This window comes from Borostomias antarcticus (genome assembly GCF_949987555.1).
Source record: "Borostomias antarcticus genome assembly, chromosome: 6".
Classification (NCBI taxonomy): domain Eukaryota; kingdom Metazoa; phylum Chordata; class Actinopteri; order Stomiiformes; family Stomiidae; genus Borostomias; species Borostomias antarcticus.
In genome coordinates this window covers 25535343-25561865 of record NC_140239.1, presented here as the reverse complement: position 1 = coordinate 25561865, position 26523 = coordinate 25535343, and the positions used below count along the sequence as shown (strand labels likewise).

The 26523-nt window shown below is 54.6% G+C and overlaps 2 protein-coding genes across 3 annotated transcripts in view; one reads left to right on the top strand and one right to left on the bottom strand.

Annotated features, from left to right (window-relative positions):
* Window positions 1–982: 982 nt before the first annotated feature.
* mfsd4b (major facilitator superfamily domain containing 4B) lies at window positions 983–6190 on the top strand. The gene is made up of 4 exons (XM_084439737.1): window positions 983–1438; window positions 3739–3907; window positions 4205–4321; window positions 4416–6190. Exons 1-4 carry the CDS (start codon window positions 1157–1159, stop codon window positions 5762–5764), a joined length of 1917 nt encoding a protein of 638 aa, XP_084295863.1. The 5' UTR covers window positions 983–1156; the 3' UTR covers window positions 5765–6190.
* Window positions 6191–6421: 231 nt separating this feature from the next.
* The window catches only part of rev3l (REV3 like, DNA directed polymerase zeta catalytic subunit), a 45726-nt gene continuing 25624 nt past the window's right edge, over window positions 6422–26523 (bottom strand). The window contains exons 9-32 of one of the 2 annotated variants that reach the window (XM_084439440.1): window positions 24779–24918; window positions 24141–24266; window positions 23765–23999; window positions 23284–23426; window positions 18848–22682; window positions 17863–18692; window positions 17345–17433; window positions 16511–16636; window positions 16189–16381; window positions 15962–16073; window positions 15483–15598; window positions 14956–15074; window positions 14700–14818; window positions 13015–13156; window positions 12405–12649; window positions 12207–12315; window positions 11865–12071; window positions 11148–11257; window positions 10627–10741; window positions 10243–10380; window positions 9792–9982; window positions 8535–8781; window positions 7713–7928; window positions 6422–7538 (exon numbers count right to left, since the gene is read on the bottom strand). In XM_084439440.1, coding sequence (XP_084295566.1) covers window positions 7398–7538; window positions 7713–7928; window positions 8535–8781; window positions 9792–9982; window positions 10243–10380; window positions 10627–10741; window positions 11148–11257; window positions 11865–12071; window positions 12207–12315; window positions 12405–12649; window positions 13015–13156; window positions 14700–14818; window positions 14956–15074; window positions 15483–15598; window positions 15962–16073; window positions 16189–16381; window positions 16511–16636; window positions 17345–17433; window positions 17863–18692; window positions 18848–22682; window positions 23284–23426; window positions 23765–23999; window positions 24141–24266; window positions 24779–24918 — 8044 coding nt within the window. In that variant the 3' untranslated portion in view covers window positions 6422–7397. Of the gene's footprint in view, window positions 7539–7712; window positions 7929–8534; window positions 8782–9791; window positions 9983–10242; window positions 10381–10626; window positions 10742–11147; window positions 11258–11864; window positions 12072–12206; window positions 12316–12404; window positions 12650–13014; window positions 13157–14699; window positions 14819–14955; window positions 15075–15482; window positions 15599–15961; window positions 16074–16188; window positions 16382–16510; window positions 16637–17344; window positions 17434–17862; window positions 18693–18847; window positions 22683–23283; window positions 23427–23764; window positions 24000–24140; window positions 24267–24778; window positions 24919–26523 lie in introns of those variants that run through there. The other variant, XM_084439439.1, reaches the window with a different exon arrangement.

Genomic DNA, 26523 nt, shown 5'->3' with positions numbered 1-26523 from the left:
ATTTTGATAAGCGTTTTCTGAACTGTAGCCTAGGGCTTCCTTGTCTGTGACCGAAATAGTAGCGTGAGCAGTGAGCAAACTACCTAGCCTAGCTAATATAAACAATAACAATAGATACCGTAAGTAGGCTAGTTCTGCTTCCTGAATCCCCTCTGTGGATTGATCTACACATCTACAACGGTCGCGTCAATACAAGTCAATGTATTTCATAAAATGATAAAAGAAAAACTACAGGATTCATACTTTGCGGCGAATTTGATGTCAGAACGCCAACGGACACCAATTACCCCCTCAGTGAGCTTCTTGTCTTTGAAATCGAGAGTTTAACATGTTTTTGAATGATTTTTCACGGTGCCCACCCACATCCATTGTATGACCTAAACGGTGGTAGAGCAATTATCAGACTTTCTCAAAAGTGCTCGTTTTGTCAACTTTTGATCTGAACCATATGATCATAAGTAACCTTAAACATAATTTTCCCTTTACTACTCCTTTAAGGCAAGGGGGTGGAGAAATTTGACAACACCGGCAGAAATGGTGGAATAACAAGATGTGGCGACTGGTAGAGGTGAGTCATTGAAGTGGGATGCTATTAGGATGCTATGGCTCAGTGAATCTGATATCAGGTGGTTTTAATTAGTTTTGAAAATGTGGGAAAAATCAGTTATTTCAGCTTTAATGGGTTATAAGGTGGACCATGCTACGCCCTTCCACCAAGTTTAGTGAAAATCGGTCTAGTAGTTTTTGCGTAATCCTGCTAACAGACGAACAAACAAACAAACACAAGCATACCTCTCGCCCCACGCTGTCGCCGGGGCGGAGGTAATAATAATAATAATACTGTGTACACTAGAGGTCGCCATTTTCAGTGAATTTCACAGAAACACGACTACTTCCTGCAAGCGTCTGACGCATCCGCTGAAGACCTACTTCATACATTTGACTGATATGAATCTCACCAGCTGCTCTTCTCACTTGCTGCTACCTGACGCAATATTCGATGGAGTAAGCTGAGAGACTGAATCGGAGGGATCTCCCAAGCGGTAGTGAGACGGTATCAGAGTGCCACTGACGTAACGGGGCACCAGCGCGAATTTGTTTACTTCAGGACGAGCCTGTCAACAGCCGTAATAATTGGACAGTTTGGTAGGCTACCATGTCTGCTTCGGCCGCTCGAGATCCCGTTGTGAAAAAGAAGCATGTTCGTTTCGCTAGAATGGAGGATGATGATGATAACGACGACCAGGAGGAAGATACTCTATTTGACAAGAGAAAGGACTCACGGAGAGGGCTGAAGAGTGTACTGAAAGCAGGGAAGAAGAGTTCGAACCCAGGGTTTGATGGGGTTGAAGTGATCGGCGGAGGTGGTAGGGCTGCCCCCGGAGCGTGCAGCCGTTGGATGGTCACCTTGGCGCTCTGTGCATCCTTCCTCGGACTGGTAACGAGTGCCGTTTTGCGGGTTTATTTGAGTAGTCTATGCTGCATATCAAGATTAACTCGTTTTGATTCCTGCACTGCACATTTTAGTTTCAACCAGTTGCAGAGAAGTCAACATGATTTGATATCAGTAATTGCTGTACATATTCAGCCTGATCATGTGACGTAAGGTTTTACTGGTTCAAGAGGTCATATTCTCGCTGAGCAGGATCTACATGCTCACATAGCTGTATAACTAGTTCTACAACAAGGGATGCCAGAGCTGGCTGAACTGACATATCATTGCAAACAAAAATGGAAGCTAGAGCTGCATGGCTGATCTTAACTGGCATATCAGTATGTTCAAACAAAAATGTAAAATATGAAAAGTCAAGGAGGGTGCCACAGAGCCGGCCAAATACAGCCACCCATTCACCTCCATTCATTTTTTGGACTAGAATTACACAAAATGAAAACAAAACTTAGAACGAAGGCAGTTACCTGTGTGAGGTTGCTAGAGATATGGGGTTTGGATTGGGGTGTGTCGGGGAAGAGTCCGGAGTGCACCGCTCTGCCCCTTGTCGCACACACTGCTTTTCTTGAAACTCTGTGGAGGGGTAGTATGGGCCAATTTAGTACCCATTGAATTTTGGCGTGCACACGAAAGCATTCAGAGGCGGAGGTCTGTGCTCTCTGAGCACCATTCCTAATTCCATTTGTTATTGTTTGTCCTTATCATCACTAATCAATCCCTAATTCCAATTCCTAGGTACACAACTAGACATTAGAAGGTTCCCAGTCTGGCAATTTACTATCTGTAGTCTAGCAGTCTATCAAATTAATCTTCATCTACTTATTCCATCCAATCATGGATGACAGTGACCAGGCGGTACAGTTATAAAAATTCAAGTATACAGTACAGAGTCAATTGTTACGGTATATTGTTATACTAATATGAATACGCATGACTGTACAGCCACCTTTTACTCCAATGCCATCGTTGTTTGCCGATGACACAGCCGTGATAGGCCTGATCTCCAATAATGATGAGAGGGCCTGCCTGGAGGAGGTGAGGCTCCTGACTTAGTGGTGCCCAGAAAACAACCTCCATCTGAACGTCAGCAAGACAAAGGAGATGCTGGTGGACTTTGGGAGGAAGCAGGAAAGGAACTACACCCCCTTAATCATCAGCGGGACCCCTGTAGAGAGAGTGGACAGTTTGAAGTACCTTGGTGTCCAGATCACCAAGGACCTGACATGGTCAACACTCATACTGTAGACACTGTGGTGAGGAAGGCACGCCAGAGACTGTACCACCTCAGACAACTAAAGAAATTCAGAACGTCCCACCAGATTTGATGGAGCTTCTACTCCTGCACAATTGAGAGCATCCTTACTGGGAATATCACCACCTGGTACTGGAACAGCAGCACACAGGAGCATAAGGCCCTACAGAGAGTGGTACAGTACATTCAGCTGAATGTACCTTAGGGTACAACCCCCACTTTGAGGGCATCTACGCTAAGAGGAGGTGCTTCTTTCCACAGGCCATCCGACACTTGAATGACCCTGGTGTATATACAGTGTCATATCTACACATCTACCACAAATGCAAATGTAAACACAGACGACAACATATCACCCTGGATTTTCACTTATCCATAGCTACGGCATGTACAAAATACATGCCCCCCCTCCCTCCTGAGTTATTTATTTATATCTATATTTATAGCATGTACTGTACTTAATACTGTACATCCACACCGGCACGGTATCTTATCTTTACCTTCACATTGTAAAGATTAGATTGTATTTCTAGTGTAATTTGCACAGAGCACATCCACAACGATACCTTATCTTTAGCTTAAAGTACAGTATATTGTATAGATTGTTCTTTGTGAGTAATCGGTAACTTGTGTATTGTAATTACCTGTAACTCTTGAGCACATCATGGAGCCGGCAGTAACATTCCACTGTAATTGTACATTGTACGTTTGCATGTGACAAATAAAGATCTGAATCTATAGGCAAGAGTCAATCGTTATTGTATGGGCAAGGTGTTCAATTGTGAACACCTTGTGTTTGTCAGGTGTTGGTTCAAGTGTACAGTAGTAGAGAGTCAGTTGTTGTCTTTTGTATAGACAAGGTGCAAGGAAATAAGGAACAAGGATGAGTTTGTTAAGAGCAAGCAATACATCCAGCCATCCATGCTCCTGGCGAGGATATAGCAGGAATCAACTACGAATGGATCTAGAATGCCTGTTTGCTCGAAGTGTGCTTTGGTGTCTGTGTGGTCAGATGGTTCTCTTGTCTGTTTTCCAGGGCATGTGCGTATCTGTTCTGGGCCCGACCCTCGGGGACCTGGCCATCAACGTCCACAAGGACATTAGTAACATCTCCTACATCTTTGTCGGTCGCGCTACGGGGTACATTGGTGGCTCGTTATTGGGAGGGGTCCTCATTGACCACATGAACCCCCATCTGCTGCTGGGTAAGAAGACCTGTTACCATTTGATACTACTTAGAACACTTCCATTTACTCTTCTGTGCTTCTTGTCTGGCACAATGGAACCAATTTGCTTTTACCGAATACTATTTCTACCCAGGTCTGTCAGTAAGACTTGAATATACAAACTCCAGGCAGGAATGAGTTAGGGATTTCGATTTCTAAACGATCTAACCCTGGGTTGGCTTTAAGCATGACCCAATGTTGACCTTTGCGGAGGTTCTTCATTACCCTGGTGGTTATCCGTGCTCCTCCTCATTGTCCCGTGCGCCTCCCCTCCAGGTTTCTCCATGCTGGTGACGGCGTTCGGGATGCTCGCCATTCCTTTCTGTAAGGAAGCTCTTCTCCTCACTGCCTTGATGTCCTGTATCGGAGCGTCTATGGGCATTTTAGACACGGGTAAGCGCAGTAACTCTCACGATACACCCGTACCGCAAATGACTACGTTAGCGATAGCCGTCACTGAAGCGTGGCTCTGCGTCTCTCCCGACAGGCGGGAACGTCCAGATCCTGAACACGTGGGGCGCTCAGGCCGGACCCCACATGCAGGCCCTCCACTTCAGCTTCGCCGCCGGCGCCTTCGCCTCGCCCATCATCGCCAAGCTGCTCTTCGGGAGCGACCCGGGTATGAACGCCAGCGCGGTGGCGGCGGGGACCTCCCAGCCCAACACGGCCCAGCAGGTCACCACGGCCCCGTCGTCACCCAACTTCCGCCACTTCATCCACAGCAGGTTCAGCGCCCACGAGTCCATGTGGGCCTACGTGGTGATCGGGTTCTTCGTCATGCTGGTGTCCCTCCTCTTCTTCATCCTCTGCGCGCGCGGCGCGCCGCCTCAGGACAAGGCCCGGACGCCGTCGGGGAAGCCCCTGGTGTCCCGGCACCACGTCGCCCTCATCGGCCTGCTCTTCGTCTTCTTCTTCTTCTACGCGGGCGCCGAGGTGACCTACGGCTCGTTCATCTTCACCTTCGCCAAGGACCACGCCCGCATGGAGCAGCACCAGGCGGCGGGCCTCAACTCCCTGTTCTGGGCCACGTTCGCGGCCGGCCGGGGCCTGGCTATCTTCTTCGCGGCGTGCGTGCACCCGGGCACCATGATCCTGCTGAGTCTGGTGGGGAGCACGCTGTCCTCCCTGCTGCTCACGCTCTTCAGCGGCCAGCCGGCGGCGCTGTGGGCCGGCACCGGCGCCTACGGCATCTCCCTGTCCACCACCTTCCCCAGCGGCATCTCCTGGGTGGAGCAGTACACCACGGTGACGGGCCGCTCGGCCGCCGTGTTCGTGCTGGGCGTGGCCGTGGGCGAGATGGTGATGCCCGCCGCCTTGGGCTTCCTGCTGGGTAGGAACACCCAGGAACACCCCCTCCTCATGTACCTGGTCCTGGGAACGTCCGCCGCCACCTCCATCCTGTTCCCCGTCATGTACAAACTGGCCTCGACCCCCGACGGCCCCGGCAGGAAACCCCGCGGCAGGGGTCGACGGGAGGCGGACGACAGCGAGTACCGCCAGGCCCTGCTGGCCTCGGGAGCCGACGAGGAGGAGGAGGAGCAGCAGCAGCAGCAGCAACAGGAGGACGAGGCCGACCAATGGAACGATGCCGACTTCGAGGTCATCGAGATGGACGACGCCAGCCTTCTGAACTCTCCGAACAAGGCGCTCTCTTCTCCCCCCGACGTCGCAGCTGGGCTATCGGGGAACGCCGCCGGACAGGCCGCCTCTGTCCTCTCCACCGCCCAGTCTAGCGAAGCTCCCGGAGGAGCCTTCCTCTCAGACTCCCTCTCCCTGCTGGGGGAGTCGCCCAGGCGCAAGCTGCTGCTCTCTCTGGACAGGGAGAAGAGAGACTGAAACCTGTGGGCGTGGACTCTGCTTAAAGACTTGACCGTGTCCTAGAGATGACCCATGTCCTCAGTATATGACCCATGTCCTCAGAGTAACCAGGCTGTACTGTATGTATGTCATTTCCATCTGTCCTAAGTTTTCGTTTTTTCAAACGCCACTGCACTGTTAACGTTTGATACTGTGCAAGATCTTTCACCTTCATAAACAAGTAACTTAGCAGCCTACTGTACCATATCTATTTCAAGGACATGGTTTAAAAATTGATTGTGAACAGTTGTGCTCCCACCAGCTAGTGAATATAATGGCAATACTGTGAATAATTGCTGTAATTTAACATTTACAAAGAAGTAATTTTCTTTTGCACATTATTTATAAATTGAATCATAAGTGAAGGAGTTTTCAATAGTTGATCAATGAGGCTGTGGTAAGGTGATGGCGGACCTGTGGTTGAATTAAGTTTAATTTAGCTCTTTTTGCAAAACTGAATTTTTTCAAAACTAACTTTTCTATTTATTGTAATTAAATGTCTAGTGACTTGACTGTGATTTTGTCGACTCGTCTCAATTTTCTAATAAAATTAAAAGGATGGATCATGAGCTGGAAAAAAAAAAGTCATACTTTCATTTATACATTGAGTTTTATTATATCAATCTTAAACCTCCACCCACAGCAATGTCCATTAAAAACAAACCAAAAAACACATTTCCTTCATCTTTTTTACATTTGTACAAATACACAGATCCTGTGTACAGTTGTTGAAATAATTGAGTAGAGATCCTGTTTGGATTGACAGCATACTGTTTCACATAGAGAAAGGACACAAAACAATATGCACAATGAAATCATACTCGTCATAAATTATTAAAACAGTATTGCAACAGTCCCAGAAGTAAAAATTGAAGTGAATACTCCTCCACCCTCTCATGTTAAGCTTCAATACCTCAGGATGGAAGGACTATGCCTACATTGACAAACAAGGCTCAAAGAAACCAACGTAGAGATGTATGGCACCCTGAAACAATGCATTAAGGACAACGGATATGATTTCTCTACTACGGTTGAGTTTTTCTTTTTTCACTGTTGATACACAGTAAGAATTCAGACGGCCATTTACAAAAGATTGTGTTTGATATAAAAAGGAATTAAGTCAATCAGTGGCTCATGTAGTCCATCTCCGAATTGTCACTCATTAATCGACGTTCAGACGTTCAGATCTTGCCTTTTTACAAACTGCTACAGCGCATACAAAATGAACACGTCCTCTTTGATCAGACTGCACTTAATGCCATATGATGCAGATGAGACGGTCTCCACCATCTGAAGACGACATCAGCTTCACTCACAACCAATAGCAGCTAATGAAGATGGCAGCGGATGAGAACAAACATCCTTAGAGAAAAGCCCTGGCCTCCCCTAGGAGGCCCAACCTGGCTAGTCACACACAGACGCAGAAATACTTGTATAACAAATAACCATAACAGGACGAAATGAAAAACCCCACAGGGTTCAATCAAAGCACCATTTAAAAAAACAAAACAAAAAAACGGAAAACAGACACGCAAACACTGAGCCGGACTAGACGGCGTTTAGCACCAGAGAAGCGGAGCGCTCAGTGCGGTGGGGGGGGGGGGGGGTGTTTTTAGAACTGCTCTAGGAGTTGTCGGAGGTAGGGGGCCTTGGAGAGCTGCCTGTTGACCCGGGACAGCTTGTAGAGAACTGGACAGTCCAGAGACACGCACAGCACCTGCCTATCCGCACTGCCGCTGCAGTTCCGACAGATCTGGAGGGACAGAAACACAATTAGTTGGGTTCAGAAAATTGATTTAAAAAAATTAAAAAATAATTCCAAATCCCTACTCTTGCCGTTCGCCTTACAAAACAGAAATTCCACATTTCTATCAGTTCTGCTCTGGTTAATTAGCCTTAAGCCGTACGTCTCTAGGCGACCTCTGACCTTTAGCAGCTGGTCCTGTTGGGCCTCCCACAGACGCATGTCTTGGTGGAGGGTGACGGCGACGCGCTGGGGCTCGGCCCGACAGCGGGCGCACACCCCCAGCTGGGTGAGCTCGTCGCACACGGGGCAGTGCAGCGTGGTGAAATACTGAGAGATGGTCCCCTTCCTCCCCACCTCCTCCCCTGCACAGGCTGTGGAGCAGGAGGCCTTCTGGACCTGGACACACACACACACACACATACACACACATACACACACACACACACACACACACACACACACACACACACACACACACACACACACACGGGTAGAAAATAAGCCATCAAACACGAGCCAACGCATATTCTTGATGGTAAAGAATGGCGCTTGCTTTCCTGACCGGCCTGAAGTTTCCCTTCCCTGTCCTGCTGCTGGATCTGCTGGTGCCTGTCATACAACTGACCAGCAGATGGCGCCGGCGCCACATCAGGGAGACCTGATGGGAGGCTTCCGTTGGTTCTCTAACAATGACTAGGAGAGATAACTGGATATGGGGGCTCATTTCTAACGTGTAACCATGGGGCTTTTCCCCTTCTCCCTTCATTCTCAGCTGGCAGTAAAGTCTGGACAAAGCCGTCGACAGCTTTTATCGCTCCTTCGGTGAAGTGTCGCTGTCTTTATATCTTTGAAGGCGGGGACAGCCAGTGTCAGAGATCTCCGTTCGTTATGAAAAATCTCGACCTGTAATCTTTAAACTGCACAACAGTGAAATGACGTCCAGTGCTGAACCACCGAGGCGTGGCGGCGGTGGCGGCGTGGAGGAGGTGGGCGGAGCCTCACCCTGGGCAGTTCCTGGTACCAGCTGGGTACGTCCACCCCGATGAGCTGGAAGATGCGCGCGAGCGGCGGCAGGATCTGCTTGGTGATGTAGTAGGCGGCGTTGAGTCGCAGGCCGGGGTCCTGCAGCACCTCCAGGGGGCGCCGCACCAGCTGGATGAGGGGCACGCCGGGCGTCCCGTACACCACCACGTAGGGCACGCGCTCGCCCACGCGCGGCTCCAGACGCCGGTCGTGGGCCATCATCCGCCTGGGGGGGAAGGAGAGAGGGAGGGAGGGAGGAGAGAGAGAGGGGGAGGAGGAAGGGAGGGGAGAGGGAGGGAGAGAGAGAGGGAGGGAGGAGAGAGAGAGAGGGAGGGGGGAGAGAGGGAAGGAGTGGGGAGAGAGGGAGGGAGAAAGAGAGGGAGAGAGAGAGAGGGGAGAGGGAGGGAGGAGAGAGAGAGGGAGGAGAGAGAGAGGGAGGGGGGAGAGAGGGAAGGGATGCAATCAGCAGGTTGTGTTTTTCAGATCCAGTAGTAGTAGTAGTGTAGTAGTAGTAGTAGTAGTAGTAGTAGTAGTAGTAGTAGTGTAGTAGTAGTAGTAGTAGTAGTAGTGTAGTAGTAGTAGTGTAGTAGTGTAGTAGTAGTAGTAGTAGTAGTAGTAGTGGTAGTGTAGTAGTAGTAGTGTAGTAGTAGTAGTAGTAGTAGTTTATTCACACTGTCAAACAACATACAACAACAATTCATATATGAAGAGGTAGACATGGATGATGGCCTGTTTTTTGATCATATATCAAAAACGTATCTCTGAATAAAACGTGCATTTCTTTTTTTTTTACCCGTTTTTTTCTGTGTTGCCGCAGAATAAATGACTGTAATAAATTGTCGTATTCCGCGTATATCAGGCTGAATATTTTCCCCTTAACCACGTCTCAGAACTCAGATTTCTCCACCCATTAGGGGCTGCGTTGCTAGGCAACTGCCTCAGGTACAGTGTACACAGGCACACAATGGGCATTGTAGGGATCGGTAAGTGGATTCACGCCGCCACTGATACAGTGCACAGGGAAGTCTCGCACACACACACGCACGCATGCACCAAAGACACACATACTGTACACACACACACACACACACAAACACAAAGAGACACACACACCCATACATACTGTATACACTACAAACTAGTTTGAACTGACGCCCCCCACCCCCCCGACACACACACACCGCACACACGCACACACACACACACACACACACACACACACACATGTTGGCGTACCTGGTGAGCTCCAGGGCGGGGACGCAGGCGCCGGGCCGGTAGGAGGCGCTTCCCCGGTACTCTTTGGCGAAGGTCAGATCCTGCATGCTGGCCTTGCCCTCCAGCACCTTCATGCACTGACGCTGCACGAACTGCTTCACCTGGCTGATGTCCCGCGTCTCGAACAGCAGCTTGATGGAGCGCTCCAGGATCTACAGAGGGGGAGAGGGGGGGACACAGGGCGTGACGGACAGAACCTTATCCACCCTCTGACGAGACGCGGCGGCGGGAAATCGCTAGTTTCTCCGTCTAGACGCTCTGGGCTTATTTCGTATTCGTTTATTTGCGTATTTCTTTTTAGCGTGCGAGCGCCAGGTCTGGGTGAACGCTGGCACGCTGGTGATTGGCGCTGAAGAGCGGGGCTGAAGTGAAATTGGGAAGAAAAAAAAGAAAAAAAAACGCCGCCGGTTACCTTAGCAACAGCAGGGCATCCGTCTCTCCGCACCGTCTCAATCCCCTTGGCGTCGAAGACGGCGTCCTTCTGCTCCAGGCTGTCGTACATGTAGCCCACGTAGCGCTTCTTAGTCTGCAGCACGCAGGGCAGGTACACCTGAAACACAGGGAGAAGGGTGGGGGTGGGGGGGGGGGTCAGCTAATGGAGACACCGGTCATTAAGACTGACCGCTAATAAGACGCTCGCGAGTGCAAACGAGTGCCGCGCGCGCAGACTTGAATGTCGATCAGACACACTCGGAATGTGTGTGTGCGGGCTGCTGAATGGACAGGGATGCGCGGCTGAAATGGCAGAGACCGGCCGCCCGGTATCGTGGCTGGTCGCGGACCCGGTCGCCTTTACCTTCTCGAACTTCAGCTTGACCGGCTTGGGGTTGGTGGCCGTCACCGCCTCGGCGATCTCGTTGCCGATCTTGAAGGCCTGCTCTTTGGTTGCCCCCTTTAGCAGGACAAACAAGCTGGAGGGGCGTAGTATTTATTTAGTCGTTTGTTTATTTCGACGGTTAAAAATGACAGGGACAGCGCACGTTCATCAACGTTTCTGTACATGTGACAGTTTTAACCAGCTTGGCTGGTTTTCAACTGCAGTCACTGGACAGGTGAAACGACAGCCACAAAAGACACACACACAAGATAATCAAAATACGAAAACATACACATTTCATAAAAACACCTAAAATACTATAAAACAATAAAACAACGATAAAACCGGGAGACCAATGCACAAAACAAATAACAAGGAGCAAAAATGCACTTCTCGAGCCGTTCAATGGGAGGGGGATGGGGGGGGAAGACCGCACGACAAGTCGCTTATCCCCACGTCTCTCTACCCCACGTCTCTCTATGTGGAGGCTACACCCTTACCTGTCGGTGTCTCCGTACACAACGTGAGCTCCCCACTTCTTGGTGTCGTTGACCAGCTTGATGGCTCTCTCCAGGGTCTCCCTGGCCTTGTGGACGATACTGTCCCCGACCTGGAGAGACAACGCTAGCATGAGAGACCAGGTCTCCTCTTTCTTTCTGCTGTCAGAGATACGGCCATTCTGCCACAACGCGGTATTGTGAGATCCAGATCAAATATCGGATAAATAAAATATCGGATAAAACACGGCGACTTTAATCCCCCCCCCCCCCCCCCCCCCCGGAGACTAGACTCGCGAGTCAGCCTCTAAAAAGAATCACAGGTGCTTTTGCTGTCTGACCAATCACGTGTTCCTGAGTGCGCTGTACACAGCAATTTCACTGAGAAGACAGTGAGGGCAAGACAAGTGTCACAAGAGTACCTGCAGCCGTGAGTAGTGAAAAAATGAGCGTCAAGTGAGTTAGTAGCAAGAAAGGGATCAACGTCCGTGATTTGGGAGCATATTGGTTACGAAAAAGATGATGTCCCTCAAGCCCAGCAGGTCATATGCAAACTGTGCAGAGCTGAAGCTATTACTTCGAAATATGAATCGCAATTATTAATCGCAATTTCCATTTTGAAGCAAATTATCGCAATTATTATCTTTTGTCATAATCATGCAGCCCTAGCGGAGACCTCAAAAGTGTGGCGCGGCGAGACCGCCCTGTGGCCCCCCTCACCTCTATGCTGGGCATGCGTCCCGAGTAGTTTGCGGCGGTGTAGCCGAAGGTGACGTTGGCGATGAGCTTGAGTCCCAGCTGCCTGGCGTGCAGCAGCCTGGTCAGGGCCTTGTCCTGCTTGTACGCCTTCATGGATTGTTTGACCATGATGCGCGTGTTCAGGATCTCCTCCAGCATACTGGGCAGCACGCCCTTGCGCACGGACGGCTGTACGCACGCGCGCACACACACACACACGCGTGCTCAGTACTGAGTGACAGGACAATTTACAACCATTTGAGTGAAGTGGATTAAGATTAAGGGAATATAATGAGGATGTCGGAGGGGGTGGGGGGGGGGTACCTTGACGAACGCGACGCCGTTGGAGGAGACGGTGATGTCGTTGCGCAGCTGGTACAGGAGCTCCGGCGGGACCCTCAGAGAGGCACACCCGAACTTAAACTCGTCAGGTCTGGAACAACAAGATAGATGGCGGTTAGTCTCATATTACCGCGGCAAGCAACAAGAAAGAGTGTGTGTGTGTGTGTGTGAAGTCCTCACGTTCCCAGGCTGTCCACGTGGCCCAGGCACGTGGAGTAGCAGTAGTTGTAGGCAATAACGATGGAGGGGTAGAGCGACTGGAAGTCCAGGACCACCACGGAGTTGCTGTAGAAGCGCGACTCGGGCTCCATCACCAGCGGGATGCACTGCGGCGCCCTCTGCTGGGCGCGCTGCTGCACGCTGGGCGTCAGGGGGATGTAGTTCATGGGCTTGGCCAGGCGTAGCATCATAGACTCGACCCGGTACTGCAGGGAGGGGAGAGAGATGGAGAGGGGGGAGGGGTCAAACTTCACTGACTGACCCGAGTCATTTGCTTTTGAGTCAAATGACTTAGTTCCTAATCCTCTGCAGGGTACACAGTCCAGTCCTGCAGACCGTTAGCCGTAGCGGGCGACCGCATGCCTGCCGGTAGGTATTCTTTTGTCCCGGCTCTATCCTGTAGGTACTGAGCCCACTAAGTCACCACAGGGGGGTAGCAGAGGTGAAGCGTCCGACCCAACGGTCAGACCGCACCGGAGGCTCAGACCGTCTGTCCCAGAACCTGGACCCAGACATTCCCTGGACTGAGGGGCGTTTGGCGCTACCGTGCGAGGCCCCGGCGGATTCTGACCTGCGACCCTCTGGTCAGCACGTGGTAGAACTGGATCCCGAACACCCGGGCGAGCTCGCTGGTCCGGCCGATGATGTCGTTCTGCTGGAGCAGCTGCATGGTGCCGCACACTCTGCTCACGTAGTGGTCCACCATCTTCCACCTGGGAGACGCGCACACAAACACACGCGCGCGCGCACACACACACACACACAAACACGTCATTTTATTTCTATAGCACCATTCATACAAATCAATGTACCTGTAGCACATAGTGTACACAGCTTTACATAAAAAGAGATATAAACAAAATGAAAACAGATTTAAAAGTAATACAAATTAAAGATTAATAAAAAAGAATTAAGTAAAGCTATGTGGTAAAAGCAATATTAAAAAGGTATGTTTTAAGATCTCGCTTAAAAGTGACCACGGTCTCAGACATGCTCAGGTCCTCTGGCAGGGTGTTCCACAGGCTGGGAGCAGAAGAACTGAAGGCTGCCTCAGCGTGCCTCTTAGTCCCGGCTATAGGAACCATTAAAAGCTCAGTGCCAGAGGACCCGAGGGGCCTAGTAGCTGAATATTTTAAGAGCCTGTCTGACATGTATTTAGGTGCATGATTATGTAAGGACTCTTAGACTAATAAAATCATCTTTAAAATCTATTCTAAAACTGACAGGTAACCAGTGTTGTGATTTTAAAACTGGTGTGATGTGAACCCCCCTCCTGGTCTTTGTAAGAACACGTGCTGCAGCAGTTTGAATTAGGTTAGAGTTGACTAATCACTTTTTTTGGCAGGCCAGACAGGAGAACGTTACAATAATCCAGCCTGCTAGTAATAAAAGCATGCAGTAGTCTTTCAGTATCAGTCTGGGAGAGGAAAGGTTTCACATTGGCAATGTTTCTGGGGTGGTGTGGTCCTTGTCACATTCTTTATATGGGCCTCAAAGCTCAGATCAGAGTCCAGCACGATACCTACGTTTCTGGCCTGGGATTTCTTTTTGGCATTCAACAACTACGTTTTTAAGTGCACCGACAGTCTCTCTTTCCCCTTTTTCACCAACGATCAATACTTCAGTTTTGTCCTGTCCAGTTAAATAAGTCCTGAACCAGTCAAGGACTGGACCAGAGAGGCTGACCCGGTTCTCAAGTCTTCTAACAGGGATATCATGGTCTACCGTGTCAAACGCTGCTCTCATGTCCAGGAAGACGAGGACAGAGCTTTTCAGAGTCAGCGTTGATTTTGAGGTTGTTGACAACTTTCACCAGCGCTGTCTTGGTGCTGTGATGAGGGCGAAAACCTGACTGAAAAATACCCAGGAAACAATTTGCAGCTAGGAAATCATTTAGCTGTTTGAATAAAAAAAACAACTAAACTCAGTTCTCAGTAATTTTAGCCCAATCTCCAGTCTCCCCTGGGGACCCTAAGTTGTTTTTCTTCAGGATGGAAAAACACCTGTACTGAGGGAACAATTAACGATAGCATTCAAATGAGGTAAAATCATCAACGGAAATGCTCCTGCAGCTTAGAGCATCAGTTGCTATGGTGGCACACACACCCACACACACACCTTGGTCAAAATACACAAAGCCCTGCAGAGGTATACAGGATACACTCCCGGCTACTGTAATATGGTGTTGGTGCACATGGTGTTGGGAGGACAGCAGGCTCAAGTGTTGACCGTACGCTGGAGGAAGAGCGTGCCCACCTGTGCAGGTCGGTGCTGTGGTCGAACCAGTCGGACAGGGTGCGGGGGCTGTACAGGGGGAACCTCTGGTGCAGCACGTGGAACGCCACGTTCTCAAAACTGTAGCTGTTCAACGTCACCTGAAAAAGACGCGGGGAGCGCGGGATAATGAGTTGTCGACGCTGAGCTCTGGGCGGACAAAATACGGGGTTTAAAGGTCGAGAGAGCTGATTTAACGAAGGTAAGAGCCTAGAGTGAGGGGAGGGCGCCGCGTTACCTCGGTCTTCATGATCCTCCACAGGTTGATGGTGATGCGTCCGATGATGTGGATCTCCGCCATTATCTCGGCCCCGTACTCATCCCTGTCTGCGGCGAAGCGGTTCTCCTTGGAGTCCCCTGGGGACAGACAGACGGACGGGTTACGTCGCGCACTGCGGCGTCAACGTAAAGACTTCTTCTGGGAAGAGCACACCTAAACAATAAAGCTGAAATACACAGTTACCACACTGCCAGACACAAGAATCTAGTATTTACTTTAGCAAAATCCTGAAGATATTTGCAGCTATGCAGTCGAATTCGAAAGAAAGAAAGAAAGAAAGAAAGAAAGAAAGAAAGAAAGAAAGAAAGAAAGAAAGAAAGAAAGAAAGAAAGAAAGAAAGAAAGAAAGAAAAAAAGAAAAAAAAAGAAAAAAAAAGAAAAAGAAAAAGAAAGAAAACCTTCATCAGTCCGTCATTATTGCAGGTAAACGGTCTGACTGGAGTGTCACTGTGGCAGCCTTGCCAGCCAGGTGTAGTGCCCCCCTACCTGGCACCCTGGAGAGCTGCTGGCACAGGTCTACCCCCAGCGCCGACGCCCGCTGGAGGAGGTAGCCCCAGGAGCGCATCTGCACCTCGTAGCCCACCAGGATGTCTGGGTCAAACCTGTCGGAGGAGGAGAGGAGCTCACATCAACATGGAGGTCAGCATGGAGGTCAGGAAGCCACACTCCTCCACCCATCCTTTGTCCTGACCATGGTACATGTTTTGGTCGGCTGAGACAGTCAGATCGCACACTAATGGCATGAGCGAGTGAACTGGATACCTGGATAATGTTTGAGTTACGCTGGGAATAATGCATCTGTGGAGCTACACAAAAGCTGTTGATTTTGGGGAATACTAACATCTGCCATTATATTGCTAACTGGCTCAGTGTTACAAGATAAAACGCCATGCATGCATGCTATCATTCCTCTTTAGACTGATTATTTGATCAAGGATACATCACATCTACATAGGAACACATACCTCCTAATTAGAGTGATAACTTCCTGGAACAGCTGCTTCTCATCCAAGGCATAGGTCACCTGCAGTCCTGAGATACCCGATCTGGCCAGCAGAGGCGCTGTTTCTCTGCGACCTGCCAGGGCCCAGACACATGGTTGAACAATCCTTTTAATACGGGAGCATTTGAGAAACGGTCCGAAGGTCAGACCGCTCCGCGTTCGGCCGACCGCTTGAGACGAAACCCTCACCTTGGCGAGAGCTTTGAGACTTCCCGTCCACCACGATGGCTCCGGTCAGCTGGGTCTTGTCTGAGCTGGGGAGGGGCGCGTCGGAGCTGAGGCAGTAGAATAAGGCACATATGGGGTCAAACTCGGGGTCGGGCTCGAGGTCACGCCGGGTCCTCGCGTGAAGCTCCATGCTCATCGACATCAGGTGTTGCACCTGGAGGAGACACACGACGAGCGCGTCAGGTCCCCCGTACATCTCCGGCCCGCCGGCGCCGCGGCGGCGTGCGTGCGTGTCGTCGAATCAGTGGGGAGTGTGTGTGTATGTGTCTGAGGGGCGTCTCACCTCGTGCAGGGCCTTGGCCTCCTGGAGGTTCTGCATGCTGACCCGGAAGCCGTACGAGTTGCTGATGCTCGGGCCCTCGATCTGAGAGGTTTCTTTCTTTGGAACGTTCAAAGCGGCAAACTGGTTCTGGGGGAGGTCCGGACGTGCACGGCATGTTAGAACAAGACAAAAACAAGACCAGATCTATTGAATCACGCTGATGGCCATTGCAGATATTTTCAAGTGATAGATTGTCCACTAGGTAACCTACATGCTCACTTTTGAGTAGAGACATGAAATAAGCATACTTGTAGAACGGATTCTGATATTGGGCCATTTTTTGCTTTTTTCATCATCATCATCAGGTTCAATCAAGAGTGCTCAGCTCTAGTGTAACAAGATAAAAGACAGACGTGTGCCTTTATATCAATCAAATCTTTGCTATTCTGGAACCGCACACTGTCTATTCCTAACGATGGTAGTTAGAGACTGTCTGGGTCAGTGTCTGAGTCATGAAGATTCATTATGTCAAAACTTTAAAACTACACTTGTGGAACTGAAAAGACCGTTTGAAAAGAAACCTTATATTCTTAAACTGCCTTGGTTGTTACTTAGCAGACGCTTAGCAGACGCTTTTATCCGATAAGTGCATTCAACGTGGGTATTCAAGAGAACTACTCGTCGCCATAAACCACACGTGCAACAAGCTAAACAAGCATCGAACTGCTCAACCAGTACTGAAGTAAAAGCGCGAGAACAGCCGAGTACGACTACAATCGGCGCTAACGGACGGCGGTTGCGAGCCCGTCTTAAAACGAGCGGGTCCCGTGTTCTCCGGCTGCGGGCCTGACTGACCTTCATCTGCGTGGACAGCAGCACCCTCCTCAGCGCCTCCGGGTCCCTCCCTCTCCTCTGCTGCAGTCTCTGGGACGAGCTCTCGGCGTCTGGAGGAGCAGAGCGGGAAAAAAGAACCGACGCTGAGCCAAGCGGGGGAGGGCAGGCGTGACCGCGCCACGCACGGGGAGGACAAAACTATTTGCATGCAGGAGACTCCCCCCCCCTTAAAGCGGACTCATTAATAAGGGGTGGGGGGCTGACGGATTAACAGTCCGCCGTCCACTTGATTTGTCAATTATGCCGTCCTCTAATGGCAGCTGTTACTCCTCCTGGGCGTGATGAAACATTTCACACTTTTAAGGTAAGAAAGCGCGGCGCGAGGCCTGGCTCCCGGCAGACAAGGAGAACGGATGCCATCGCTAATGTAATTAGCCACAGCCCTGCCATGGGTGCATTAGAGAGAGAGCGATAGCTGTTAATAGCTTGAGGGAGAGAGGGGGGGAGGGGTGGGTGGGTGGGGGGGGGGGTTTACTCACCCTCAGTCAACGGGGTGCTGCACACGGGCTCCGGGTCGCCCCTGCCTCGCCGCCGCCTCAGGACGGGCGTGCTGTGGAGCGGGCGAGGGCTGGTCCCTCCCGCCCCCCCGGTCTTGGCGGGGAACGGCGAAGGGCTGAGGAGCTGCTTCTCCTCCCTCCTCTCGGGCGAGGCGGCGAGCCGGGCGGACAGCCCCGGCCCTCTCCTCTCCCCCTCCTCCTCCTCCTCTTCTACCACGCCCACCCGAGCGGGCTGCGGCGTACCCTGCCACGTCGGCAGGCCCGGAGAGTCCGGAGAGCTGGACCCCCCGTAGTCCTCCGTTTCCTCGGGGTCCCGTCCCCCCGGCCCCGCCCCCGCCGGGCCGTCCTCGGTCTCCGCCTCGGGGAGGGGCGGCGTGCGACGGGACGGGTCCCCCCTCTCCTTCGGCGTCCCGGCGTCAGCGGCTCTCTCCTCCTCCCCCTCCTCCTCCTCCTCTGGCGGTCCGGCGCTCCTCCTCCTCCTCCTCCTCCCCCCCCCCCTCTGCAGATGCTCGTACTGCTTCCTGGCCTGCAGCCAGAGCTCCACGCGCTCCCGGGTGGGCGCGCTCCGGCAGGGCAGCAGGACCACCTTCCTGTCGCCCGCCGAGCGGGCGGGGCCGGGCCGGGTCGCGTCTCCGCCGGTCGCCTCCGCCCCCCCCGGGGTGTGCGGCGAGGGGCCGGCGCCAGCGGGGCGGGTCATGGCGGAGAAGGCCGTCTTCCAGAACTGCAGCCCCTCCTGGCTCAGGTCTCCGTTGAACTCGGGCAGCTCCTTGGCCAGCCTGGTCTCCACGGTCAGCTTGCGCCCGCCGACCTCCCTGCACAAGACAATTACAGCCCAGGCGTGAGTCATTTTCGAGGTTTTCACGCGACCGCGGCGGCGTCTCCTCGGGAGACCGATCTGGACAACCGCGCGCCATACGGGACCCTGTGTCTAGAGACGCGGGTCGTCTACTCCCAAACGCCATCTTACCTGGGTTTCCCCGGGGCGTCCGACGGGTCGCTGCAGAACGGCTCCTGGAAGGTGGCCTCGGACATCTCCAGGTCCAGGAGGGTGGACAGGATCTCCTCCCGGCTGGGAGGCGACATGAGAGGCTTGAGGACGTGCGCCCCCCCGGTCCCCCTGGCCAGCTGGCCGCCCCTCGCCTGGGACAGAGAGCTGACCGACCGGGGCGAGCTGCTGGGCGTGGTCGACCCCTCCAGCGGCTCTCCCGTCGGCGAGCCTTCCTGGTCGGCGAAGGAGGCGGAGCTTAGGGGCGGCGGCGGGGCGGGCTCGAAGGCGGAGAAGAGCAGCTCTTTCCTCTCGCAGTGAAAGCCTTGGAAGTGGCTGAGGCCGTGGACCTTGCCGAGCGACGAGCCCCACTCTCTGCTCCTCAGGATCCGCTCCGACTCCAGGAAAGAGAGGTGATTGGACGCCGACTCCCCGTTCTCCGGCCTATCGAAGAGGTCGGGACTGAGCGGCCCCGCCCTGTGCCACTCTGAGCCTCTCTGGAGCTCCTCCCCCAGCCCGGGCAGCCTATCGGGTCTCTTCTCGCACCCCGGCGCCGAGGCGGGGACCGCCTCCTGGGTCACGTCGCTCAGGAACTTCTGGGGCAGGTTCTTGTCGGTCAGGACGAACTGGCTGCCCGTGTACAGGCCGGAGAACTCCGTCTGGCCGATGGCGTTGATGTCAAAGTTGTAGTTGTGCGGGAGCTCTGGGGATAGGCTGTCCTCGATGGAGTAGCAGCTGTCCAGCCCCGGGTCAGACAGGAACACCGGGCTGTCGTCCGACAGGGTGGGCTCCTGCTTCAGCGGCACCTCCGGCTGAGAGTAGTTCCCCCGCCGGCTCCTGGTTTTCTTCTCCTTGGGAGTTGTAGTCCGAGGGGCCCTGGGCTTCCGCGGCGTGGCGGAGGGGGCGCGTCTGGCTTTCGCCGGCTTAGCGGCGGGGTCCGGCGCCGTGCCGGGAGGCGGCACCGAGGCGTCGCCGGGACCCACCGTCTGCGCCGGGAGACACTGGCCTCTTCTCTTCTGCAGGAGCTTCTTCAGAACGGCCAGTCCGGACGGGCTCTCGGCCAGAGGCAGGAACTCGCCGTTCTTGGGGCCGGCGTGGGTGGGGGCGGGTCCGGGGACGCCCAGGGGTCCGGGGAGGGGGGCCTCCACGCGTTCCTCCGGCGCCGACTCCGCTTTCACGGAACACCGGGACACCCCGACACTCGGCGCCGACTCCGGACGCTCTCGGGGGGCGAAGGCGAGGCTCTGGTTGACCTCGGCGATGGACGTCTCGCAGTCCTCGGCCTTGCACTCCACGGACCAGGCCGGCCGCCGGGAGGTAGGGACAGCCTGCGAGGAGGAGGAGGAGGGGTCCGTGGGAGGCAGCTCATCGTCGGGGAAGAGGAGCTGGGAGCTGTCACAGGCGGGGGAGGGTTCGGCGGCTTCCTGCTTCTTCTTCCGGGACCTCCTGGGTTTCGCGGCGGAAACGCCGGCCCCTCCCCCGGCCGCGTCCGCCTCTTTCTTCCTCCTCCCCGGAGGCGCACCGCCGGCCGGCCGCTTCGCCCTCTCTTTTTTGCCTCGTTCCCCCTCGGGGAGCTTACCGCCGGCCCTGGGTCTCCCCTTCGGGCTCGCCGGGGTCCGGTTCCTGGGCCCCCCGGCCGTCCGGCTTCGGTTCCGCGCGCCCCGGCCGAAGGCCTGCGCGACGGGGGGGGGCTCCCGGCACGCCGAACTGAGACACGGGTCGTTCAGGGGGTTCATCAGCCCGTCGGAGGACATGGAGTCCATCAGGGGGTCGCTGGGGGACCAGCAACGGGGCGGGGTGGAGTCGGCCGGGCTGGGGGCTCTTTCGGACAGGTAGCCCAGCTCTACCATCACGTCCCTGTACTCTGTGTCGTGGTCGACCGCCCGCTCGCAGTAACAGGGCCTGAGGGGGGGCAGCGAGGGTAACATTTGGGCTCGACGGCCTTTAGTCCTTCTTAGCCTCTCACCTCGCCTCGGCTTCACTCTCTGGGGGATGCAGATCGTTTTCTTAGGGGCGGGGCCGATCTTGGCCTTCCGCTTGAGCGGTTTCTTAGCCTTCGGCTCGGCGAGGGGGAACTTGATCGCCGAGGACTCTGGGACCTTGGGCCAGAACCCCTTGAGGGGGGCCAGCCTCCCGTAGCGCTCCAGCCTATCGGCGGTCAGCGCCACCGTCTGCTCGGCCGCGCTCACCCTGGCCATCTTCACCAGCATGTTCTTCTGACCTTTGAACCGGTTGATGATGATGTACTTGATGATGATGGGCGGCTCCTTCCTCGCCATCTTCCTCCGCTTCTGGTACTTGAGCTCCTGGCTGCCGAGGACGTAGCCGTCCTTCAGGCCGTCCCGGAGGGCGAGCGCGTGTTTGTACCTGGAGGCCCCCGAGGGTTCGCCGACCTCCTCGCCGTCGTAGCTCATCTTGCGCTTGGCCCTCAGGGTGTACTTGCTGGGGGGCAGCCCCGAGGTCTTGGTGCAGGAGACTTTGGCGGGAAGCTCTGGCGGAGGAGCTAGTCTTCCCTCCGCAGACTCCTCCTCGGGGGGGCTGACGGGGGCGGAGTCGGGGCCGGGGGGAGGGGCTGGGGCCAGGGCTGGGGAACGGACGGGGGGAGGGGCCGGCGTCTCCGGCGGCGTTTCCGCGGGCCGGGCCTCCTCGGCGGCCGGTCTCTCCCCGGGGAGTGGCTCCTCCTCCGGCTTCTCTTCCGTGACCGGCTCCTCCTCCTCCTCCTCCGCGATCGGCTCGTCTTCCGCCGCCGGCTTCTCTGGGTCCGCGCTGACCGGACGGGCCGGAGCGATGGACGTGAAGGCGGCGTCGCTGGCTTGGCTGTCCGCCGCCGTTGGCGACACCGGGCCTTCCGCGGCGTTCCCCTTGCCCTTCTGGGCCGTCGCCGCCGACCTCCTCTTCCCAAGCTTGAGTCTGGAGCGCCGAGGCTCCGCCTGCTCCGGCTTAACGCCGGCGTCAGCCGTCGGCTTGGTCCCCCCCGCCTTCTTGCTTGGCCGGGAGAGGCAGTTGGAGAGGATGACGCTGGGGAAGAACTTGTAGTGGGCCTCCTGCTGCGCCCCGATGGTCCTCTCCGTCTTGTTCTCCTGGTAGTCCTCGTATCTGATCTTCAGCTCCCCGACGTCGCCCTCCTCGCTGCCCTGGCCCATCTCTCCCTCCTGGGGGTCCATCAGCTCGTCCTCCTCCACCGAGCAGGGGGCCGGGCCCACGGTGTTCCTCGGGACGGGGCTCCTGCAGTCCTTCTGGCTCAGCTCCGAGTCCGCTTTGGCCGGGCGGTTCCTCAGCTCGGAGTAGCACAGGGAGAAGCTCCTGTGGTTCTGCAGGATGGACAGCCGGTTCTTCTCCACGCTCTTGATGCTGCTGTACTTCTTCCTGCTCTGGGTGATCTTGCCGTTGCTGAACGGGAAGCCGTCCAGGTCCGACTCGTCCAGGGCCATGCCCTTCTTCTCGTAGGCGTACAGCGGCCGCACCTCCATCTTGTCCACGCAGATCTGGGAGACCTCGGCCTGGTTAACGGCTCCACAGGGAATGGGGTGTTTGACCGGCTGGATGTAGGGGATCTCTTTGTTGACCTTGAACCCCGTGGAGCACTCGTCCTGGTCGAGGGAGCTCTTGGGGAGGAAGTGCTTGTCGCCCGGTTCCTCGGTGTCCAGGGATGGGGCTTGCCGGTGCTCGGGGCGCTTGCACCCCAGCGGGATCTTGGCTGAGGGGGGGGGCTCCGGGCGCGCCGTCTCCCCGGGGAAGGGCTTCCTCTTGCCCAGGATCTTGTCGGTGACCGTCAGGGAGGATCGGGTCCTGGAGCCTTTGTCTGTTAACGACGAGTCTGTGTGGGAGGGGAGAGAGACAGAGCGTCAGTCTGTGTGGGAGGGGAGAGAGACAGAGCGTCAGTCTGTGTGGGAGGGGAGAGAGACAGAGCGTCAGTCTGTATACCGTGGAAGAAATCAAAAGCAAAAAAAACTAATATAACATCCGTTTAATCAATCTATTCCAGGAAGCGGTTAATGTAAATAACTAAGTGGGCTATATGCTAGTAAAGGCTGGGTTAGTATGCTCCTGAGTAAGTATGCTAGACCAGGCTGGGTCAGTGTGCTCCTGAGTAAGTATGCTAGACCAGGCTGGGTTAGTGTGCTTCTGAGTAAGTATGCTAGACCAGGCCGAGTCAGTGTGCTCCTGAGTAAGTATGCTAGTCCAGGCTGGGTCCGCGTGCTCCTGAGTAAGTATGCTGGCCCAGGCTGGGTCAGTGTGCTTCTGAGTAAGTATGCTAGACCAGGCTGAGTCAGTGTGCTCCTGATTCAGTATGCTAGTCCAGGCTGGGTCAGTGTGCTCCTGAGTAAGTATGCTAGTCCAGGCTGGGTCCGCGTGCTCCTGAGTAAGTATGCTGGCCCAGGCTTGGCCGGGGTGCTTCTGAAGTGGGCCTTACTTACCGCTGTTCTCATCAGCAGCCCCGTCCACTTGAGGGATGGACAGGTTGGCGAAGAGAGAGTTGCTCCCGCTCCACTCCGCCTCCTCATCTGACGAGTCCGGCAGCTCGTCACTGAAGCTTTCCTCTGTGTCCTTCACCGTCGGTCTGCGGGGGGAGGGGGGGGGGCGGGTGACAGAGACACTGATTAAACAATGAGGCAGAGCTTTTTACACGGTTCAGTGCCAGCGACCTTCATGCGACTGCTGCCTGTCTGTGTTTTTACGACCGGACGGAGACAGCGAGAGGCGGGAAAAGGTGAGAGGAGCGCACCGCCTCAGCTAAGTAGCAGGTGAGAGAGGGCGCTAAGGGAAATGTGATTATGATTGAATAATTACTATCTGAGTGTTTGAGTTGAGAATGAGTATCTAGTTTAGTATCAAGGGATATGCCCTTCCCTTCACTGGTGATTGAAGACACTTAACGGAACTCCTTTAAGAGCGCACCTTCTTCTCGACGACTGTTCCGGAAGGTCGCTGTCCCATCTCTGTGACATCATCATGCTGAGCTCCGCCTCCTCCCTCTCCAGCTCCGGCCCCGCCTCTTCCTCGTCACTGTTGTAGGGACAGGCCCCTCCCCCCGGGAGCTGCGTCTGGGAGTTCTGCCTCGCCGGGCTCGCTCTGTACCCATCATCCCCCAGGCCGGCCAGCAGGTCCACCATGGCGTGCTCTTGGCTGCTGTCTACGGCGCAAACGAAAACAAAGACGTGCAAATCAACGTCGAACTCTATCAAAATCTGCTGTTACGCGCTAATATGCTATATGTTGAGGAGTCATTTCAGTAGTCATTTGCACTGCGGAAGCTTCCGGGCCAGTGTGTTACCTAGTATGGGAGAATGGGATCCCTGGGGGAGAGGGAGGAATGTCTGACTGCTCTCCAGCAGGCTGAGAATGGCCTCCTCGTCCACGATGGCTTCCTCCGGGCTCTGAGCCCCGCACCTTATCGAGTCTGAGGGCAGAGCGGAATGGAGTGGGAGAGAGTTATCATTACTGGCACGCACGCACACACACTGTACGCACACACTCACACACACGCATGCACGCACGCACGCATACACACTGTACGCACACACTCACACACACGCATGCACGCACGCACGCACGCACACTGTCCGCACACACAGACTCGCACACAAACTGCACGCACGCACACACACAGCGGTTCAGCATGAGGCACAGCCATGCAGCATTCTGGCAGAGTGTGTGTGTGTGTGTGTGTGCGGTGTGTGTGTGTGTGTGCGCGCTGCTGTCCTCCCTAGCATTTCCCACCGTTCTGCGGGAGCCTTGGCAGAGACCGAGCCTGCCGATTAGGTTAATACAGGTCCGCACCGTGGGTCACGCTTAAAATTCAGACTTGGTAGGAGAGTGATGAGGGAAAATAATTAGGATGGATGTCAATACGCCTCGTTTGCCAGCCGGCGAGCTCGACTAGAGGCGCGGGGCGCCTGGCGTGGCTCTCACCTGTCTGCGAGTCCCCGTGGACCTCCACCGCGTTGGCGGGCGTGCACGGCGGCCCCTCCGGGGTCGGGGCGTCCGGGTGCAGGGACAGGTCGACGGGGGGGAGGAGCTCCTCCTCCTGCTCCGCGGCTCCTGACTGGGTCCTGGTTAGAGAGACGCGGGGGGAGAGATGATGGCTCAGAGTGAGACCAGCGCCGGGGGAGGGGGGGGAGGGTCTCGCTCCGGGTCGTAGACGGGGCCCCTGGGGGCCCGGCGGTCGAGCAGTCATGTCTTATTAGTGTCCCTTACCGTCTTAGTCAGGAGGGGAAATGGATCCAGTGTGTGTGTGTACTGTACTGCTGTACTGGACATGTAGTAAATGTGTGTGTGTTTGATGTAGTACACGTGTGTGTGTGTGTGTGTGTGTGTGTGTGTGGGTGTGTGTGTGTGAGAATGGAAAGCTGGCAGACGGCCAGCAGGTCTTGGTTTTCCTCCAGATGCCTCTCCGCTGCAGCCTGTCGATCGTGCTCACACACACCTCCCCCTGCGCCGAGCGCGCCCCGGTATTGCCTAGCAACTCCCTCCTTGGAAACTCCTAAATATTAATATACACTCCAGCAGCCGAGCGGAGGTGGAGCGCGCCGTACAGGGCTGAGCTAGACGCCTCCATCTTAGGCGCCAGCCTAGGGCGAGAATTACGAGTTACATTACATCACGGCCGTTTAGTTGACGCTTTTATCCGAAGCGACACAGTACAATTGAGTGGCGTTCAACGTTGGGAAAGCCGATGTGCTGCTACTTGGCACAACTCCCACGTGCGTCTCCTTCCTAGTTACGCGTAAGCGTAATCCACCTAGGCACCACCAGTCTCATTCTTATTCAAAGAGAACGTCTTATTGGGAGGCGGCTCCAGAGATGAGCCCGGCTCTGTGTTAATTAGTCTCGACGCTAACGACTTTAGCGGCCGGGGGAGGGGGGTGGGGGCGAGCCCAGCAGACTCCTGGGGATTCCTACGGCAATTAACACATTTTGCCGTAGACTCCTCCCCCTCCGCTGTCTCCTCGGCTGCTGGGCTGTAGTGTGACCCAGGCGCTGAGGTAGTTGGGTGTGAGCTACACTAGAAAGAGAGTATCAGAGAGAGAGTGTGTGTGTGTGTGTGTGTGTGTGTGTGTCAGTCAGTGTGTGAGTACGTGTTGCGAGTGAGTGACAGTCTGACGACTGACGCTTCAGCCAGCCAGAGTGGGAGAGCTGTATGAGCTGGGAGTGAGTGTGTGTGTGTGTGTGTATGTGTATGCGTGTGCGTGTGTGTGTGTGGCAGTGGTACAGTACTGCCAAAGGCCCCGTCACGTGAGACAAGGCCGGCCTCTCTGCCAAGCCCCAAACTGCTCCCATACTTCTCCTGCTCTTTGAAGGGGGTGTGGTTTGGGCGTTCCTCCCAGCTCTCTGCCCTTTCGCTATCAAGGTTCGGCTGAATAGGCGCCATATGGGTCTGATGTAACGGCGTGCGCGGAGCCAACTGTACTCTCCCTATAACAGGAAATACTTTCTGCTCGGCCAGGAAGGAGCACAGAGACCACCAGGAGTAGTCAGGACCGTAGCGCTGTCATCCCCCCTCTCCCTCCCTCCCTCCCTCCCTCCTTCCTCCCTCCCTCCCTCCCTCCCTCCTTCATGACAGACGCTTGAGATAAACCAGGAAGAGGCGCGCAGCGACCGTCACGTGGACGGGGGCATTAACCGAGAAGGCATGGGGAAAATGAGGACACAAATGG

Coding starts and splice junctions, on each gene's coding strand:
- mfsd4b (XM_084439737.1), top strand. CDS start 1,157: ATGTCTGCTTCGGCCGCTCGAGATCCCGTTGTGAAAAAGAAGCATGTT. Junction 3,908..4,204: donor GAACCCCCATCTGCTGCTGG/GTAAGAAGACCT, acceptor CCTCCCCTCCAG/GTTTCTCCATGCTGGTGACG. Junction 4,322..4,415: donor TATGGGCATTTTAGACACGG/GTAAGCGCAGTA, acceptor CTCTCCCGACAG/GCGGGAACGTCCAGATCCTG.